The sequence below is a fragment of the Podarcis tiliguerta genome (assembly GCF_965153285.1).
Source record: "Podarcis tiliguerta genome assembly, chromosome: 2".
Lineage (NCBI taxonomy): Eukaryota > Metazoa > Chordata > Lepidosauria > Squamata > Lacertidae > Podarcis > Podarcis tiliguerta.
The window spans coordinates 82891531-82909386 of record NC_139535.1 but is presented as its reverse complement, the minus strand read 5'-3'; the positions used below and the strand labels follow the sequence as shown (position 1 = coordinate 82909386).

The 17856-nt window shown below is 46.8% G+C and overlaps 1 protein-coding gene across 2 annotated transcripts in view; it reads right to left on the bottom strand.

Annotated features, from left to right (window-relative positions):
• The window catches only part of USP43 (ubiquitin specific peptidase 43), a 92795-nt gene that overhangs the window by 72712 nt on the left and 2227 nt on the right, over positions 1 to 17856 (bottom strand). Inside the window, exon 2 of one of the 2 annotated variants that reach the window (XM_083429774.1) lies at positions 549 to 689. The exons of the other annotated variant lie outside the window; for it this stretch is intronic. Within the exon in view, the coding sequence (XP_083285900.1) occupies positions 549 to 689 (141 nt within the window). The remainder of the gene's footprint in view (positions 1 to 548; positions 690 to 17856) is intronic. 2 annotated transcript variants of the gene reach the window in all.

Sequence of the window (17856 nt, the reverse complement as noted above, 5' to 3'; positions counted from 1 at the left end):
ATATCTACAGATACCAAATTGCATTGGCACACAGATAGCTCCTGGGATAATGGAATTCCGGTCTGTCAGTCTACCATCTCCTCTTGAACCACTTCCCAGTGTGGAAAGGAGAGGAAAAGTCTGAAAGCCAAGCAGGAGGGGAAGATAACAGACTGCATTTGGGAAACCTGCAGCCTTTCACCTGGGAGTGAGCACCCACTATCTCTCTAAGGAACTGGGGAAATGTAACTACTTCCCTCCGTTTTAGTGAAGCCATCATTGACTGTTTGGCATTTAAATTCCACCCAATTAAACACAACCTCCTGGTAGTTCACAAAAGTGAAAATAAGTAGAACGTAAATAAAATCAAAGCTTAAAAAACAGTCAATACACCAGTGCTTTTGTGACATTAGCAGCCAGTCCCATTGTCACCTGGGAACTATTTGCACATTGAGGGAACGCCCCTCAAATGAAGGAGAAATGAGATGCAAAAGCTACTCTATGCACATTCCTACAATCTGATGTGTAAAGTCAGAGAGCTTTCAGGGTATCCCCTGCCAGGCACTGACCTTTCCAGACACCTTGAGTTTTTGATTAAGAGACACCGAACACAAGTCTTCATGCATACGATCCAGCAGCCACAGTAAGAACTCCAGGGCATCGTGCTGTGAGTTTCCACGGAACTGTGCTCCATACTTAGATACGACATTCTGCAGTTTAAAAAAAACAACAAGAGTTCAAAGTTAATATTTTGTATGGTGTAGGAAAGGGGCCCTAGCCATGGAAGGGTAAAAAATATTCATATGCCTTGATCCTCCTTGACATCTTCTCTCTGCTTGGGCTAAGTTGTGGGTAATCAAAAAGAGCCAAGAGCAGCAGAATCACATTAATCAGAATAAGGCCTCATCAAAACAAGATGTTTGGACTCTACCATTTCAGAGTGCAAGTGGGGGCTGGCACATCAGAGAGAAGGTAAACCAAAAGTGTTCTCCCAGACACACCCACTTTCTGTGGGGATGGAACTGTTTGATATGGAGAAGCAGTCCATCAAGGGAGCCCCCAACTGCAGTCAAAGTGGTACAGTCCAAACAAAGGTTTACCACCTGAGTGAGAACAAGCCCTAAGAGTCACACTGAGTAACCCTGGAAAAGTCACTCATTCGCTTGACTGAAATAAGAGAAAGGGCACAGCCCAGATGTAGGCTTGTCACCTAAGCAAGAGCTCAGCTTGAATTATGCAGAGCACATTTGCATGACTTCTGCTGTATAATCTGGACCAGCTCCAAGATGGCAGGATTCAAAGAACATGGTGTTATTTGTAGCAAGGACAGCAACAGCGGTAGGCAAGGACATGGAGGAAATTTTAAAGGGAAGGGACACAGGGAGAAGTAGCCATAGAAGCGGGGCAGAAAAATATGTGGGATAGTACCCCATGGATTCAAAGCTTTCCCCATTCTACTGCCCGATATGTATCTAGGTAGCCTCAGCTAGGCAAAGGCAGCCACAAAACTCGCACAAGGCCTACTCCTTGTGGAGTAGGAAAAAAATGTAGAACATTTGTTGGACCAGATCTACAGGTACAGTGGGGGGGGGGGGTACTTGATCTCCTGCTAAATTTGCCCATTTGCCCTCTGACGAAGAAATGACCAGTCCATAATTTTAATGGTAGGTTTATTGTAGCTGTGAGAAACAGAATAGCAACAGGAAAAACCCCAGAAACCCAGAAGACAAAAGTCAGAGACTGATGTGCATTATAATGAGTGAAATAAGTATTTGATCCCTTTGCAAAAGATGACTTAGTACTTGGTGGCAAAACCCTTGTTGGCAATTACAGAGATCAGACGTTTCTTGTAGGTGGCCACCAGGTTTGCACACAACTCAGGAGGTATTTTGTCCTACTCCTCTTTGCAGATCCTCTCCAAGTCAGTAAGATTTCGAGGCTGATGTGTAGCTATTTGAACCTTCAGCTCCCTCCACAGATTTTTGATGAGATTAAGGTCTGGAGACTGGCTAGGCTACTCCAGGACCTTAATGTGCTTCTTCTTGAGCTACTCCTTTGTTGCCTTGGCCGTGTGTTTTGGGTCATTGTCATGCTGGAATACCCATCCTCGACCCATTTTCAATGCCCTGGCTGAGGGAAGGAGGTGCTCACCCAAGATTGGACGATACATGGTCCCATCCATCGTCCCTTCAATGAGGTGAAGGTGTCCTGTCCTCTTAACAGAAAAACACCCCCAAAGCATAATTTGTCCCCCTCAATGTTTGATGGTGGGGATGGTGTTCTTGGGGTCGTAGGCAGCATTCCTCCTCCTCCAAACACAGCGAGTTGAGTTGATGCCAAAGAGCTCAATTTTGGTCTCCTCTGACCACAACACTTTCACCCAGTTCTCCTCTGGGTCATTCAGATGTGCATTGGCAAACTACAGATGGGCCTGTACATGCGCTGTCTTGAACAAGGGGCTCTGCAAGATCTCAGTCCTTCACGGCGTAGTGTGGTACCGACTGCTTTCACAGTGACTATGGTCCCAGCTGCCCTAATATCATTGACAAGCTCCCCCCGTGTAGTTCTGGGCTGCTTCATCACCGTCCTCATGATCATTGCAACTCCACTAGATGAGATCTTGAATGGAGCCCCAGACCAAGGGAGGTTGACAGTTATTTTGTGTTTCTTCCTTTTGCGAATTATTGCACCATCTGTTGTCACCTTCTCACCAAGCTGCTTGACAATAGTCTTGTAGCCCAGTCCAGCCTTGTGCAACTCTACAATCTTCTCCCTGACATCCTTGGACAGTTGTTTGGTCTTGGTCATGGTGGCTACTTTGGAATCTGCTGGATTGATTGCTTCTGTCGACAGGTGTCTTTTGTACAGGTACTGTAGCGAGCTGGGATTACAGGTAAGACCTCTCCCTTACAGCAGGTGCTTCTAATCTCAGCTTGTTACATAAAGTGAAGAAACCAGGTAGCCTGACATCTGGCTGGTTGATAGGGGACCAAATACTTATTTCACTCATTATAAAGCAAATCAATCTCTGACTTTTGTCTTCTGGGTTTCTGGGGGTTTTCCTGTTGTTATTCTGTCTCTCACAGCTACAATAAACCTACCACTAAAATTATGGACTGTTCATTTCTTCGTCAGAGGGCAAATGGGCAAATTTAGCAGGGGACCAAATACTTTTCCCCCTCACTGTAGCATCTGGGTGTAATAAGTTTGAATAGTTGTAAATCTGGTCAATACAATGGAGTTGCGAAACAGAAACCCTGCAGCTGAACTACTCTTCAGTTTGACATTTCCTCCTCACTTTTTAACTTAACAAAGCAGGAACTTCTCCAAGGCAGAATCGTGTTGAGCCATGCAGTACACATCAAACCTATTTCTACACCTAATGCAGGAGGTTTCTTTACACAATGACACAAGTCCTTATTCTTTCTTTTTTTGCTCTTGAAGCTACAAAGAAGACTACAGTGGTACCTCGGGTTAAGTACTTAATTCGTTCCGGAGGTCCATTCTTAACCTGAAACTGTTCTTAACCTGAAGCACCACTTTAGCTAATGGGGCCTGCTGCTGCCGCCGCGCCGCCGGAGCACGATTTCTGTTCTCATCCTGAAGCAAAATTCTTAACCTGAAGCATTATTTCTGGGTTAGCGGAGTCTGTAACCTGAAGCGTATGTAACCTGAAGCATATGTAACCTGAGGTACCACTGTATTTCTCCCCTGCTGAAAAAAAGGTCCAATTCTTGCAGATAATCTAGCAAAAGTTTTCAATTTATTTATTAGGTTTCTCACCCATCTTTCCCACAGGAAGCACCAGGTGGCATCCACAGCTTCCCCCCTGCCCATTTTATCCTTACAGCTACCTTGTAAGGTAGGTTAGGCTGAACTGCATGGCTGAGCAGGGATTTGAACCTATGTCTTCCTAGTCTAGGACAACCACTAAAACATACTGGCTTTTTAACAGCTACACCATGCTTGTGGCCTAGAAAAGCTTATCCCACAATGTGTGGCATCATCCTCAACATCATTACCATGTCAGTTTTGTGCAAGTGATCTTCACCTGACTTACCAAAACCAGAATTGCTCACTCCACATTTCAAAAATCATAATAATAATCCCCAGACCTACCCAGTTCCTAAATCATGTCCCTCTGCAGTTTGACCCCTGCTTATATTTCACAAGGAAAGAATTGGGACGACACGGTTTATCCCTGCAGCAATAGAAGCGGATGCTAAATTGATCCCCAATGTCGGATCTACAGGAGACAAACACAGGCTCTCTGCCTGCCTCTGAGTTGCCCAACAGTTACCATGACAACCAAAGCTACACTGTTGGGAACCCAGGAGGGCGAAGACAAGAAGAGTTCAGGATCTTTCTCCCTTTTGCCTGTCAGGGCCACTTTGCTCTTTCCTCTTAGAGGCTACACCTTGGTGCCCCACCTGCAGCTCCTGGGCAAAGAAGTCCTCCTAGATCACAAAGCAAAACCAGCCACTTCCTGCTGTGCTTTGCTGACAAGGGGACATTTCGAAGGAGCCAATTATCTCTGCTATGAAGAAGAGTCTAGTCAGTTGCAGCTCTGAACATCACCCTGCCCAGCTTAATAAAAACTGGAAAACCTTCCTCTGACACACCATTCCTGTGCCCAAAGCCACTCACTGGGAGCTTGTCCCAGGTACCCATGAAGCCACCCCACACACTTTGTTCTGGCAAGGTGCCTGTGCCTTTAAGAGCTGTGGGATGGGCACAAACTGACAAGGAGAACTGCTCCCCCATCTATGCTGGGAAACGCAGTGGTCTGTCTCTCATGAAGCTGGTAAGCAGTGGTGGCCTAACAGATGCTTCAGCACTATGATTCCCATCTATCCCAGCAGTGGTGTAGAGTGGGGGGACAGGGGTGGTAGCCCAGGAGGCACCCGGTGCTGCCTCAAGACAGCTGTGTACTTCAATTTTTGTGCTCCGCTGAAACGGCTTCTCCATGCAAACCAGGAAATGGCTTCTCCAGACAATGGAAGGACTCTTCTTATCTCTGCAGCCACGATCTCCTGGGTGACGCGACACTGTTGGGCAGCTGAATGTGCATGTGTACTCCATCCGTTTCCCTCTCTCCCACCCACCCCTCCGCACGGCCTCAGGCACTGGCAACCCACGCTACAGCACTGATCAGGAGTGATGGGAGCTGTGGTCAGGGCAGTCTTTAGCAGATGCGGCGCCGGGGTGCGAATATCCACCCAGCACCCCCAAATTACCACAGATAGTGTTGGGGTGGCCGTAGTTGCGCACTGCCAGCCATCAGGGGGCGCACAACTCTCCCCTATGCCGCTGCGGGAGAGCGATCCCGGCAGAGGCTTGGGAGTGAAGTTGCACCCCTCCCAAGCCTCCTCAGGAGGAGAGCGATCCCTGCAGAGGCTTGGGAGACTTGGGAGGGAAGCTGCACACCCGCCAGCTGTATGGTTGGTGGGGCGCAGCTTCCATCCTAAGCCTCTGCAGGGATCACTCTCCTCCCGAGGAGGCTTGGGAGGGAAGCTGCATGCCCGCCAGCCTTATGGTTTGTGGGGCACTGCTGGCAGGCAGGCAGGGAAAGTTGAGGCTGCCGGCAAAGCCCCAGCACTCCCCCACTTGCTGGGGCGCCCCTGAGAGGCCGGCGCCCTGGCGCGATGCACCACTACGCCCTATGGGAAAGACGGCTCTGGCTGTAGTCCAGCAAAAAAATAATAAATAGAGGACCCACAGTTCCCACTCCTCCCTTAGAACCACAGGTGCCCTATTGGGAGGGCAGCGGTATCAACCCTACTTGCAACCAGCAGATGCAACTGCTACCCAAGGCAGAGCTCTCTTTGTGCACAATGGCCAAGAGTTGCATGGGTTTCCCCCCATCAGTTCTGTCCCCAGCTAGGTATTGAAAAAGCAGAATTGCAATGCAAGAGGAAACCTAAAGCACTAGCCTGCTAGAGATTATGATGCTCTAATGTGACAGCCTAAGTCTCCAAGCCTACCCCAATGCCATAATCACGGAAGGGATGACCTTTTTAAGAATGTAAATAAACACTCTGTTTCTAAATCAGAAGGAGGGGGAAGAGGTACATCTAGTCCCACATTATCGCTTCTCTGGCAGGCAGCCAAATGCCTCTGGCCACCACATGCAAGCAAGGTATGAATGTGATGGCCACTCCTTGTTTCTTCTCAGCATCTGGTGATCAGAATTAGGCTGCCTCACCACCACCACCACCCTTTCCTGTGCAATCCAGGGCATTTCCCCACCTTAAGGATCTATCTCCTGTGCTCCAAAGGTCTTTTCCCCCTTACTCCCCCATCCCTCCACACTAACGTCTCCCACACGCTCTATTTCAAGAGCAAGCTGCTCCCTAAATACTGCTATGCTTGTTTAAGTGTGACATTCAGTATGCCGAGACGGGAATACTAAGAGCCTGGAAATATGCAGCAAAAAGCATGCACAGAAAGAATGTGTGCCAAGCACGGGGCATTGTGCCAGGCTGTGCTGGAATGCACGTGTACAAAGCAGCACTAGTTACAGGGCTGCCCACACCACACCTGAGCTTCAGTGAAATGGGCTGGGCTAAAATCAGGCAGGTGAGACTCTCTCACTCCCCATAGGATTTTGGTACTAGCCAGGAACAGCAGGGAGGTGAAAGCTTCTGAAGAGCATTGTGAGGATGGGGAGAAGGTGCAGCCCTTCTCAGCTGAAGGGCTAAGAAGTGTAAAATTATCGTGGCACATGCCAACTCCAAAGGAAAGGGATTCAATCAGCATTTGATGTTCAGCCTACACTTGACATTATCAGGAGCCACCAGTGATGTGCATGGCTGCCCATGAGGACAGCCATCAAAACTGAAGTTTGGAGCATCTTTGTAACCTCAGGCTGTGGACTGGCACCACTCTCCCAGGCTGGTCATTGGCAGAGCTATAGATGGCTTCATATTTCAGCTAGGATGTAGCCTTCCTGGTCTGGGTGCATTATCAACAGCTTACCCCTTTCATATCCAGATCCTGGCTTGACCACTGCGCAGCTCCTGTGGCGAAGGTGTCTATGTTTATTGTGTGTATGTTTATTATGGACAGTGAGATTTGGGGACGAGAGAAGGGGAAGAGAACACCATTTGATTTTCCCACCTCAGGCAGTATAATGTCTTGCACCCTGTACCCCTGCAGTGATATTATGTGACAGGACTCACTTGCTGGAACAAAAGTCGTGCCTGAGGTAAAATTGGAAAGTTCCCTTCAAGGAGTCCTCAGCATAGTGGGTGGAATTCAGTGTTGTACTCTGCTGAACGTCCTTGTCAAGCTTTGCAGCTTCCTAGACTGCACCCAAGTGTTCTGGGTGTTCTCCCAAAACACCCCTCTGAGCCAATTTTTGGGTGTGCAGGGGGAGAAGAGGGGAGCCCAGTTGTGCCAGAAGAAGCCCAGGGCTTCTGCTGATGTAACACGTTACCCAGTGAGACTAGAATGCCTGAGGGTCCCTCTAACAGGTGAGGTCAGATGTGAGACATCGCCAGCATCCTCTACCTTTCGTTTCTCCAGGTGTTGCTGGACTCCAGCTCCAACCATTCTAGACCACTGGCCATGCTGGCTGTGGCTGGTGGAAGTTGGGAGTCCAGCAAATCCTGGAGGGCCACAGGCGACTGGTCTCTGCTCTAGGAGACCAGATCCATCAGCAGCCATCTTGCCACACACAGTCCAAAAGCCTAGAGGGCAGGCTGTGGAAGCAGTTCATACCTGCTTCCTCCTCAAGCAAGGCTCTTTCCCGTGCTCTTTGGGTAGTGAAGAGCAATTAAACGCTAACAAGCCCTTGATTATTAACGGAACTATATAGCCAACTGAGTGTTAACAGATCTGCCCTCCAGATACTTATCTGTAACATGTAGTGAAACCTCAGCAGGTAGCTCATCGCTGAAGCCTTGTGGCTGCATAATAACCATCCTATTAAACAGAAATTAAACCCAGACTTGCAAGGGAAATATTACTATAACAAAACATTGTTCTCAGCAGCCTCCCTTGGCGAGCCTATACATCATGAAGGAGTGGGCAGCAATCACCAGAAATTGCTGCGCTGCACAACCCACAAAAAGGCAGGTCAGTTACTCTGCTTCATGCTACATGCAGAGGCTACTGTGTCTGTGCAAATTAACATTTAATTTGGGAAAACAGGAGGCAGGGGAAATTTATGAGAAATTTCTGGTGATGAAGTGTCTGGGCTTTTTAAAAAACTTAGGCTTGCCAACTTTTTGAACTCTTCCTATACCTGTGCCCCTACCCAGTGCTTTTTAAAAAAAAATGTTTAGGGGTACTTTCATTTTCCTACTCATATTGAAATATTGGCCCTCAATGAGGCCAAACTTAGATTCACAAAATGTTTAGTGGTATGCGTACCCCCAGGGAAAAAAGCACTGCCCCGCCTGAGATGCAGATATTAACCTAGGGCAGTTCCCCCCACCCCCACATTAAGAAAGGCAAGAAATGTAGAAGTCAAATTAAGCACGTCTGGTTATTCCATCACCATTTTGTCTCCCTCCCACTTTCAGATAGAATGAGGGGGGTTAAATTCCCCTACATCAAGATTGGTCACCGGTTTTCCCAATCTCTGAAGGGGCAGTATGGAGATGTGGCTGATGAAAGCTGACTGCTAATTCAATGTGGGCATGGCCAAACGGTGAGCTGCTGAAGTATTTCAGTCTGAGCTGGAAAGGGGGGAAGAGTAAAACTGTTTCTCCAGAGAAAATTTATGCAACCTTAATTGTTGAATTCTGGCAAAAGTACTGCTCTAAAGTAGGCACTACTTACACACACACACACACACACACTCAAAAGCTTCCAACCTAAAGACTTTCTATCAATTATTTTCTGGACACCCGGAAGAAGGGATGTTGGCAGATGCAATGATGTACTGGTTGGACCTGGGAGACCAGGGTTCCAATCCCAACTCAACTGGTGACACACAGACACCCTCTTTCTTTCTTTCTTTCTCTCTCTCTCTTTCTCTCTTTCTCTTTCACACACACCTCCTTACCAGCAAACAGGAAGCATGTCTACAATTCAAGAACACATTCAAGCCAGGCAAAAGCACTCTAGGAAATAACAACGTTGGAGAGGTGTGGGGCACTCCTGGTGGTGGGATGTGACCTGGGAAGAGTCCCAAGGGCCAGATAAGAGAGGCCTAGAAGGCTTGATTCCTTATCCCTGCAGAAGTGGGTCCTGGGCCTGCAACTGGAGGGCAGCATTCTGGAGACAATAACACACCCAAACTGCCCACTCTTGTGTCACAAGAATACCAAAATTATGCAGAACGCTATACATTGCATCTCCGACTCATGAATATATAACTGCAGAACAAATGGTGAGTGGCAACTCACATTAGTGATTCCCAGAAAGATAATTGTGTTAGTCTACTGCAGCATAAACACTAGAAGAGTTTTGTGGCCCCTTAAAGGCTAACCATTTTATTAAGGCATAAGCTTCTCTTTGTCGCTGTATATGAACCATTCCTTTCAGCTGCTCTTATATCCCAGTGACTTAAGTGAGGGAATGTGGATTTTAGTCATGTTCGTGCGTGGGAGTAAACAGCCTCAAATTCAGGTACTCCTGGTTAACCGATTTCCGAAATGAGTTGAAAAGGACTGTTGCTTTCATCTCTTGAAGTCTGGGATCTGAATGCCTGCTGTGGGCTTTGTTTAATTCCCCCACACACCTCATTTATTGCTGATCAAGTATGTGCCGAAGAATGAAAAGGAAGGTCAGTGGTGTGGTAGTGGCAGCATTGCGATGAAAAGTATGATATTACTGGTATGGGCTCAGCAGAAACATGGGCAATAAATAAACATGAGCCAAACCATCTCAGAGCAGACCAAACTGACAGGCACCTGGGCTGAGCAAGGAAGAGCCAGCCAGTCCTCTAGCCCTGTCTGATTGTCCCAGCTGAATTGCTAGGACAACATGTACCATTTTCAGCACAGGACAGAGTATGCCAAACAGGATTCACCAACTATTCACAGAAGCCACTGAAAGAAGGGGAATGGTTCCACACAGTTTGGAGCTGGAGGAGAGATGATCATCTACACAACCCTTATTTGCATGTCCCTCACCTCACAATACCCGAGAATGAGAACAGAGGTTCCTAACACCCATAGGCAAATTATTAGTCAAATGTGGAAACAGCATTTCAGAAACCCAATAAAAGTATTGCTCATTTGTCTCCATTTTCCAATGGAGGCCTGTGAGAATCAGATCTTGGATCCTTCTGGCCCCAATAACTCTACTGTCTGAAGAGCAAACCACATGTTACCCGACTACCTTATCCCACTGAAACTGGCCCATCCATTGTAATCATCATCAGAAATACTACTCCAGGTATCTCCATCGAGCTTAGGTAGGAAGCTGCTGGAGACAGGGACTTTTAAGTTGTGGCACCTTGTTGGTAGGATACCTTTTCCAAAACAGTGTGCCTGGCACCTGCACTGTTTTCTTTAAGGAGCCAGGTAAACCCCATGTCTTTCCTGATGGCATTTTATTGCTAGCTTGCCATTCTTGCATCATGGCAGCCTTGTTACGGGAGGTCGTCTAGTACTGCCTATGAGTTCTATGGGTTTTATTACCCATGAATGCTGCCACGGATAACTTGGGAAAGCTGGGCATACATTTATTAAATAAACTAGAAAGGTGGGATATAAATATATTGCCGTGGTAGCTGGGTTTTGTAAAGAAAAGCAGATCTTCGAAAGGACATATTTCCACAAAGAAGCAGTGGGGCAGAAAGTGATACTTAGCCCTTTCAAGGATTATTCCAGAACCTGCACTCTGGCAATGATGGAGGGATATTTTTTGCCCTCCAAGGGTATTGTGTTCTCAACAGGAGGATGCACAGCCAGGAAGCTGTGCTATTTTTTTTTTTCAAAACACTCCTGAAACTGCAGAGTATACATAGGATGTGTTTACCCTTGTTGCTCTTCAAACCTTTTTTTAAAAAAGAAACAGTACTGGATTAACCTTCTGGTACTCATACAAGGGACGCGGGTGGCGCTGTGGTCTAAACCACTGAACCTAGGGCTTGCCGATCAGAAGGTCGGCGGTTCAAATCCCTGCGACAGGGTGAACTCCCGTTGCTCGGTCCCTGCTCCTGCCAACCTAACAATTCGAAAGCATGTCAAAGTGCAAGTAGATAAATAGGTACCACTCTGGCGGGAAGGTAAAGTACGCTGCTCTGGTTTTACCAGAAGCGGCTTAGTCATGCTGGCCACATGACCCGGAATAACTGTCTGCGGACAAATGTCGGCTCCCTCGGCCAGGAAAGCGAGATGAGCGCTGCAGCCCCAGAGTAGTTTGAGACTGGACTTAACTGTCAGGGGTCCTTTCCTTTTTTTTACTCATACAGCACAGTGGAATGCACAATTGGAATGTGGGCTTCTCAGTCTAAGCAGTGATGTAGTTGTAAATTTTGAATGACAGGAGTTTGTTGTGATGGCCTCCACAGCTGCACCCCTAAGGAGAGTCTATAGCCTTGTTCTCCAGGAGAGTCCAAGAATGAAGACAGCTGTGCTAGTTTACTGTACACACCCAAAGAGTGATAGTACACACCGCATTACTCAGTCTTGTTAGGATCAGCTGATAGTCATAGAATGATCAGTTCGCAAAGGGTGATCCACAAACCAGGCCCACCTGTCCCACCACCTGATATCATACATAAGAGAGACAGCTGGGTCGGCTGTGCAGTTCAGTTCCCCATGGGGAACCCAATCACTCAGGTGATCCCTGCAGAAAGCAAGGTTGAAGGCACTGCCCATCTGTCAATGTTCACCCACAGGGGTGAGGACAGAGAAAGATCTGGCCTTCTGGGCCAAAAAAGGTCCCCTCCCACCAGGTTAGCATTTGGGCTGAGGAGTCTATCTGACTTCATAACTCTGATCGGCCATCAAATTCAGTGTGTGACCATAGTTGGACCTCAGTCACCATCTGAGCCTAGCCTACCTCATAGGGCTGTTGCTATTATGAGGATAAATTGGGATGTTCTGCCCCCAGGTAGTCCGGAGGATCTCTGGCTGATGATTTCATAGTTCCTATTTGAAAAGAAAGTACAGTGATACCTCGGGTTAAGAACTTAATTCGTTCTGGAGGTCCGTTCTTAACCTGAAACTGCTCTTGACCTGAGGTACCACTTTAGGTAATGGGGCCTCCCGCTGCCGCCTCCACGCAATTTCTATTCTCATCCTGAAGCAAAGTTCTTAACCCGAGGTACTATTTCTGGGTTAGCAGAGTCTGTAACCTGAAGCATCTGTAACCCGAGGTACCACTGTAAGTCCTGGAGCTGCACCCCACCCGCTTCCACTGTATCATGGGGACTAAGCATAGCTGAGGCAAACTTATTTGGAAAGAGCAAAGTGGCCCAGGGATGATCTAGGGCGGCTCAAGAGCAGCAGAGGTGATGGATAAAGATTCCGCTCTCGCTTTTGAAATGCCCTGAGGTTAAAAATGCTGCTGCAGAATGAGAGCCCTGGATACTGAAGAGGGCTTCAAACTCAGCATCTGCGCTTGGGTGTTTAAAGAGGCTGTTACAGGAGCAACCCAGTTCAATCCAAGCAGCCAGAGGTCCCCTGCCTGTCTGCCAGCAGCCAGAAGCCTCCCTCCTCTCCACCTGATCATCAGGAACAGAGCTGAATGAAAAAAGATCTAGTTCCCAGGGTAAGGTTACCAAAGAGGCTCCTTGTAGCAATCGGTTCCCAAGTGACCAGACAACAGGGGGATTTGTGAGAGAGACTCAATGAGGCCCCTACACTCCCAAGTCCTTTTGTAAACCAGAAGTGTGCTAGGCAGACTCAAGTGGAACTGGAAAAGGGCAGGTTCTGTTCTGCGGGAATGCGAAAATTGCCTGTGATGGCACCGGCACAAGAGGAATTTTCTCAACAGGACTCTCTACGCTCGCCGTCTTTTCCCTGCACAGTCTCCTTCCCGGAGTCCTTTGCCTTGCTGTTTCCTAGAAACAGAGCCCGTCACAAACACATCACTACTCAGCCTCACAATAAATAAACAGAGGGTGTGTACGCACTAAAGTGCCTTCCCACCCACCAGCAGCTACAACTGTCATACATGGACTGAGGTTGAACAAGGGCGTTCTTTCAGCTTTTGGAGATGGCGATCCAATTTTAATCCCCTAAACTCAAACCCTCAGCTAAAAAATACCACATAAAGTATGTCTGGCTGGTACATTTCAGAAATGTGAAGTGTTGTCTGGAGGTCCTAAGTTTTATGTTCCCATTTTATACCAGGCCCCTCAGGGGAAATCCTCCCTCTGCACGGCTTGGTTCCCAGCTCCCATTCAAGTAAGAGAGGCCACGTCCGCCTGGCATATATGAGAAGCTGGTGGGTTCCCAGACTGACAGCCAACAGGGAGTAGAATTGGCTCACGAACATATATACATCATTTTGATTACCCAATTCTCAAGGGCTGGCAGATGAATGCGTGGGCTGATGCCAAGGAAAACCTGCATGTGAGGTGACACTGGGCAATGTGGAAGTTCTTATTTATTTCTGCAATGTTAGCTAGATCTGTGACGATCCAGTCACAAATATGTGTGTGTGTGTATCAGCAATTGTAAAAGGAGCCTATGGAGGCTTACACAAAAGAAAGCCCTACTGTGTTTGATGGAAGTCACTCCTTCCCCAAGTAAAATGGTAATAATGTTATGATTTGGAGGAGGGGGAATAGGCTGTATGCCCAAGACCCTCCTAACCCCTGGATCCAGCAAGTCTTAAAAGATCAGCCAGGCTAGCTTCCTGAAAAGGTGATAGCCTGGGTGATGGGCCATTAAGGGGAACAAAGGAAAGGGGCTCTGTGTGAGATGGCAAATAGGTGGGGCCCCTCCCTCAGCCCGCAGATAGTTAGAAGGACAAAGCCAGAGTTGAGAGCAGAGAGCTGGAGTGGTGAGGGTTAGAAGCAAAGAATCAAACTAGGAACTGAGAGAGACAGAGCAATGTTTGGTATCTGTTTGAATCCAAGGCCACAGCTTCAGGGGGAGCAAAGCCCTCTTAAGGTGCTAATGCTGTGAACCCCTCCATCACAGGCTCAGGTTGTATTGTTGTTTAGTCGTTTAGTCGTGTCCGACTCTTCGTGACCCCATGGACCAGAGCACGCCAGGCACTCCTGTCTTCCACTGCCTCCCGCAGCTTGGTCAAACTCATGCTGGTAGCTTCGAGAACACTGTCCAACCATCTCGTCCTCTGTCGTCCCCTTCTCCTTGTGCCGTCCATCTTTCCCAACATCAGGGTCTTTTCCAGGGAGTCTTCTCTTCTCATCAGGTGGCCAAAGTATTGGAGCCTCAGCTTCACGATCTGTCCTTTCAGTGAGCACTCAGGGCTAATTTACTTAAGAATGGATGCGTTTGATCTTCTTGCAGTCCATGGGACTCTCAAGAGTCTCCTCCAGCACCATAATTCAAAAGCATCAATTCTTTGGCGATCAGCCTTCTTTATGGTCCAGCTCTCACTTCCATACATCACTACTGGGAAAACCATAGCTTTAACTATACGCTCAGGTTGTATATATGTGTGTAAAAAAAACCATATATCAGAAAGACACCACAGTCTCCACTGCCTCATTTCGAAAGGAAACAGCAACCCTGGGTAAGCACCTGGAATCATGTACAGATGGAGATTAGGGTAGTGTACAACCATAATAATATTGCAGAGCATGGCAGCCTTCATCACAAAAAGCTCATGTCTATTAAACAGTGCAAACCAATCATCATCCGCACCACCTGTTGCCGTCAACAAGAGATACTGACACCTTTGTCCTTGATAATCTCAGGTAAGTCATCACCATATTGCAGATGCTGCACTCAGAGCCCCTGGTAAAGTCATGGCAGAGGTGAGATATGAACGATCATGTCACGTCTCAAGTTCCACATCCCAAGCCACTCTCTACAACCATTCAAAAGCATCGCCAATTCCACAACCTATGGCCCATTTGTCAAGCTTATGTTAAAAGCAAAGGTGGAGAACCTGTGGCCATCCAGGTGATGTTAGACTCAAACTTTTGCCCTGGGCAGAATGGCTAATGGTCAGGGAGGATGTGAACTATAGTCCAACAGCCAAAAATTGAACATACCTGCCCTAAAGTGCTATACTGAGAATCTGAGGCAACATGATACCTGCCTCACCAGGGACTATTAGAGTGTCAGGTATGTGTGCACAAGAAATACCTGATATTTCAATGGTATCATGATGATTGACTGTACTTACAAACAGGGAGCTCACAGCTTTCCACAGAGAATTCAAATTTCCTTCTGCAGCCTGAGTGGCATGATGCTACCAACTTGTCACAAGAGTACAGTGAAAACAATATGGAGAATCAACTAGTTTTAGAAATTTGCATCTCCACTACTATGCTTTGTACAGATGTTGATGACATAGGGAAGAACTTGAGTTCTCCTTTTGAAAGTATGGAGAGCATCTGCCAACTGCAGACCTGCACACTCTGTCTAGTAACACTGTTTGATTACTAAACATTTTATCTTTATTATTATTATTTTTCAAAAAAAAAAATTGGTTTCACAACATTATAAACAAACACATGAGACAAACAAACATAAATCATAGCCTTATTGAAAATTACTCTTATTAACATTTTATCTTTATTATTTAAACTTACTAGACACTTCTTTTTTTTTGCAAAAAGTAACTGAAAGCAACTAACAACAAGAAAAGTAAATAGCATAAAACTGAGACAGAGTAAAATCCAAAACTCATTTATATTTTTAAAAGGAAGAGTTAAACACACAGACACACACACTCGAAAGAGGCCACAGATAATTAAAAGCCAAAGGCACACAAAGATATGTGATGATGGAACTGGGGTGCCTCCCTGGGGAGAGCATTCTGTTAGTGTGGAGTCACCACTGAGAAGGCCCACTGATACGTGTGTGTGAACAGACACCACAGTGATGCATTTGAGGCGCCACCAAGTTGCATTTGAGACACCACAAAAGTGTGCCTTTCTGGCTTGTTGTTTCTTTGTGGTGTTAGATCTATGATGGCACATTCAAGATGTAAGTAAGCAACTGTCTTGATGCTGCCATCATTGAGTGAGGACGTGGCTGCCCCAGCTTCTTTCCACGGAACCACAGAATTGTAGAACTGGAAAGGACCATGAGGGTCAGCTAGTCTAAAGCCCTGCAATCCAGGAATATTTTGCCCAATGTGGGGCTCAAACCCACCTCCCAACATTGCCCAGCACATCATCTTTCCACCACCATTCTCCTTACCCAAAGCTTTTTTGCATCCAACATAAAACAGGAATTTTAAATGAACTTGAGTATGATTAATTTGGAAATACCGTAAGTCTGAAGGTGAGAGTGTGTCATCACCTTCAGGGGCTGAATCAGGGGCTGAATCTAGCCCCTTCCTTATACCACCGCATGCCCCATTTTAAGGTTCGGGGTTGAGACATTTTTGTTTCACATTCCACTCTGAGGATTTTCTCCAAATAGAATTTGAAATCTATGTTTCCAGAAACCTCCACAAAATGCAAAGTGCTGAAAGATTCAGAAGCCTCGCCTATAATTCAGTATCCACCTGGGGTTCCTTCTTAGCATAAAGACCCTGTGCATGGTATAAAAATAATAATAGCCAGATGACGCTGAAACAATTTCACCTTTGACAGTGGCTTGCTGCATCAACAGGGAAAGAAACACACACACACACCACTCTAGTATCAGCAGGACTGTCAAGGAGCTGAATTACTAACACAAGATTTGCCAAAGCTACAGCTCAGGCGTTTGCTTCAAAGAAGCCTCTGACAGCCAGCAGCCAAATGTGAGCATCAGAGAAGGAGAAAAGGCTCACCTCTGAAGAAATACAATCTGTCAACAAAAGTGACCAGATAGTAGCTTCAAAACAACAAAAATAAATCAGAATCCCTCAACCGCACAGAACCTCCTGATCCTAGCTCCCTAGGTCCACTATTCTAGGGAAGGAATTCCCAAAACAAAACAAAAAATTCCAATGGCAATTCCTCTCCCTTCCACCCATGAAAGAGAGGCCTATCTTTCACCATTGCTACTCAAATCCTCCACAATGCACACTCATCTGTCTTTTCTTCAGTAAACTACGGGCATTTAAACAAGCCACCAGGGCAAATCACTGGCTCTGCACACTGGACCATGCTCAGCCCCCTAATGAAGTGGCTGAATAGTCTATGCATCACTTGATTAGGAGATGGGTGGAGGTCCACTTGCAAGCAACACCTGGGACTCCCACCCACCCAAAAATAAATGCTTCACCCCTGTATACCTGAAGGAGCATCTCCACCCCCATTATTCAGTCCAGACACTGAGATCCAGCTCCAATGACCTTCTGGCGGTTCCCTCATTGCCATGCCCACCCTGTGGAATGCCTTTCCATCAGATGTCAAGGAAATAAACAACTATCTGATGTTTAGAAGACATCTTGAGGGCAGCCTGGAATAGGGAAGTTTTTAATGTTTGATGTTTTACTATATTTGATGTTTTAATTTGTTGGGAGCCACCCAGAGTGGCTGGGGCAACTCAGACAGATGGGTGGCATATAAATAACAATATAGTATTGCTGTTATTGACATTATTATTTCTTGCCAGTCAGACTGGGGTTGCTATACAGGCAACCATGCCCTGTGCCAGGCAAGGAAATTGTGGACTTGACAATCTCTTCCCTTCCAGCTGGCGTTTCTAAGCAGTTCTAGAATCAAGTCTGCTTCCCCAGATTAATTGCTCCTCACCCCTCAGAGTGTGAACCCACCTAAAGGCAAGCAGGCAGTGTTGACACACAGAGTGCAGAGTATCATGCCTGACTGTTCCCAAAGTGCTGTGAACCTAGCTGGGGGATCACAACAAACTGGTTGGGTGGGAAACC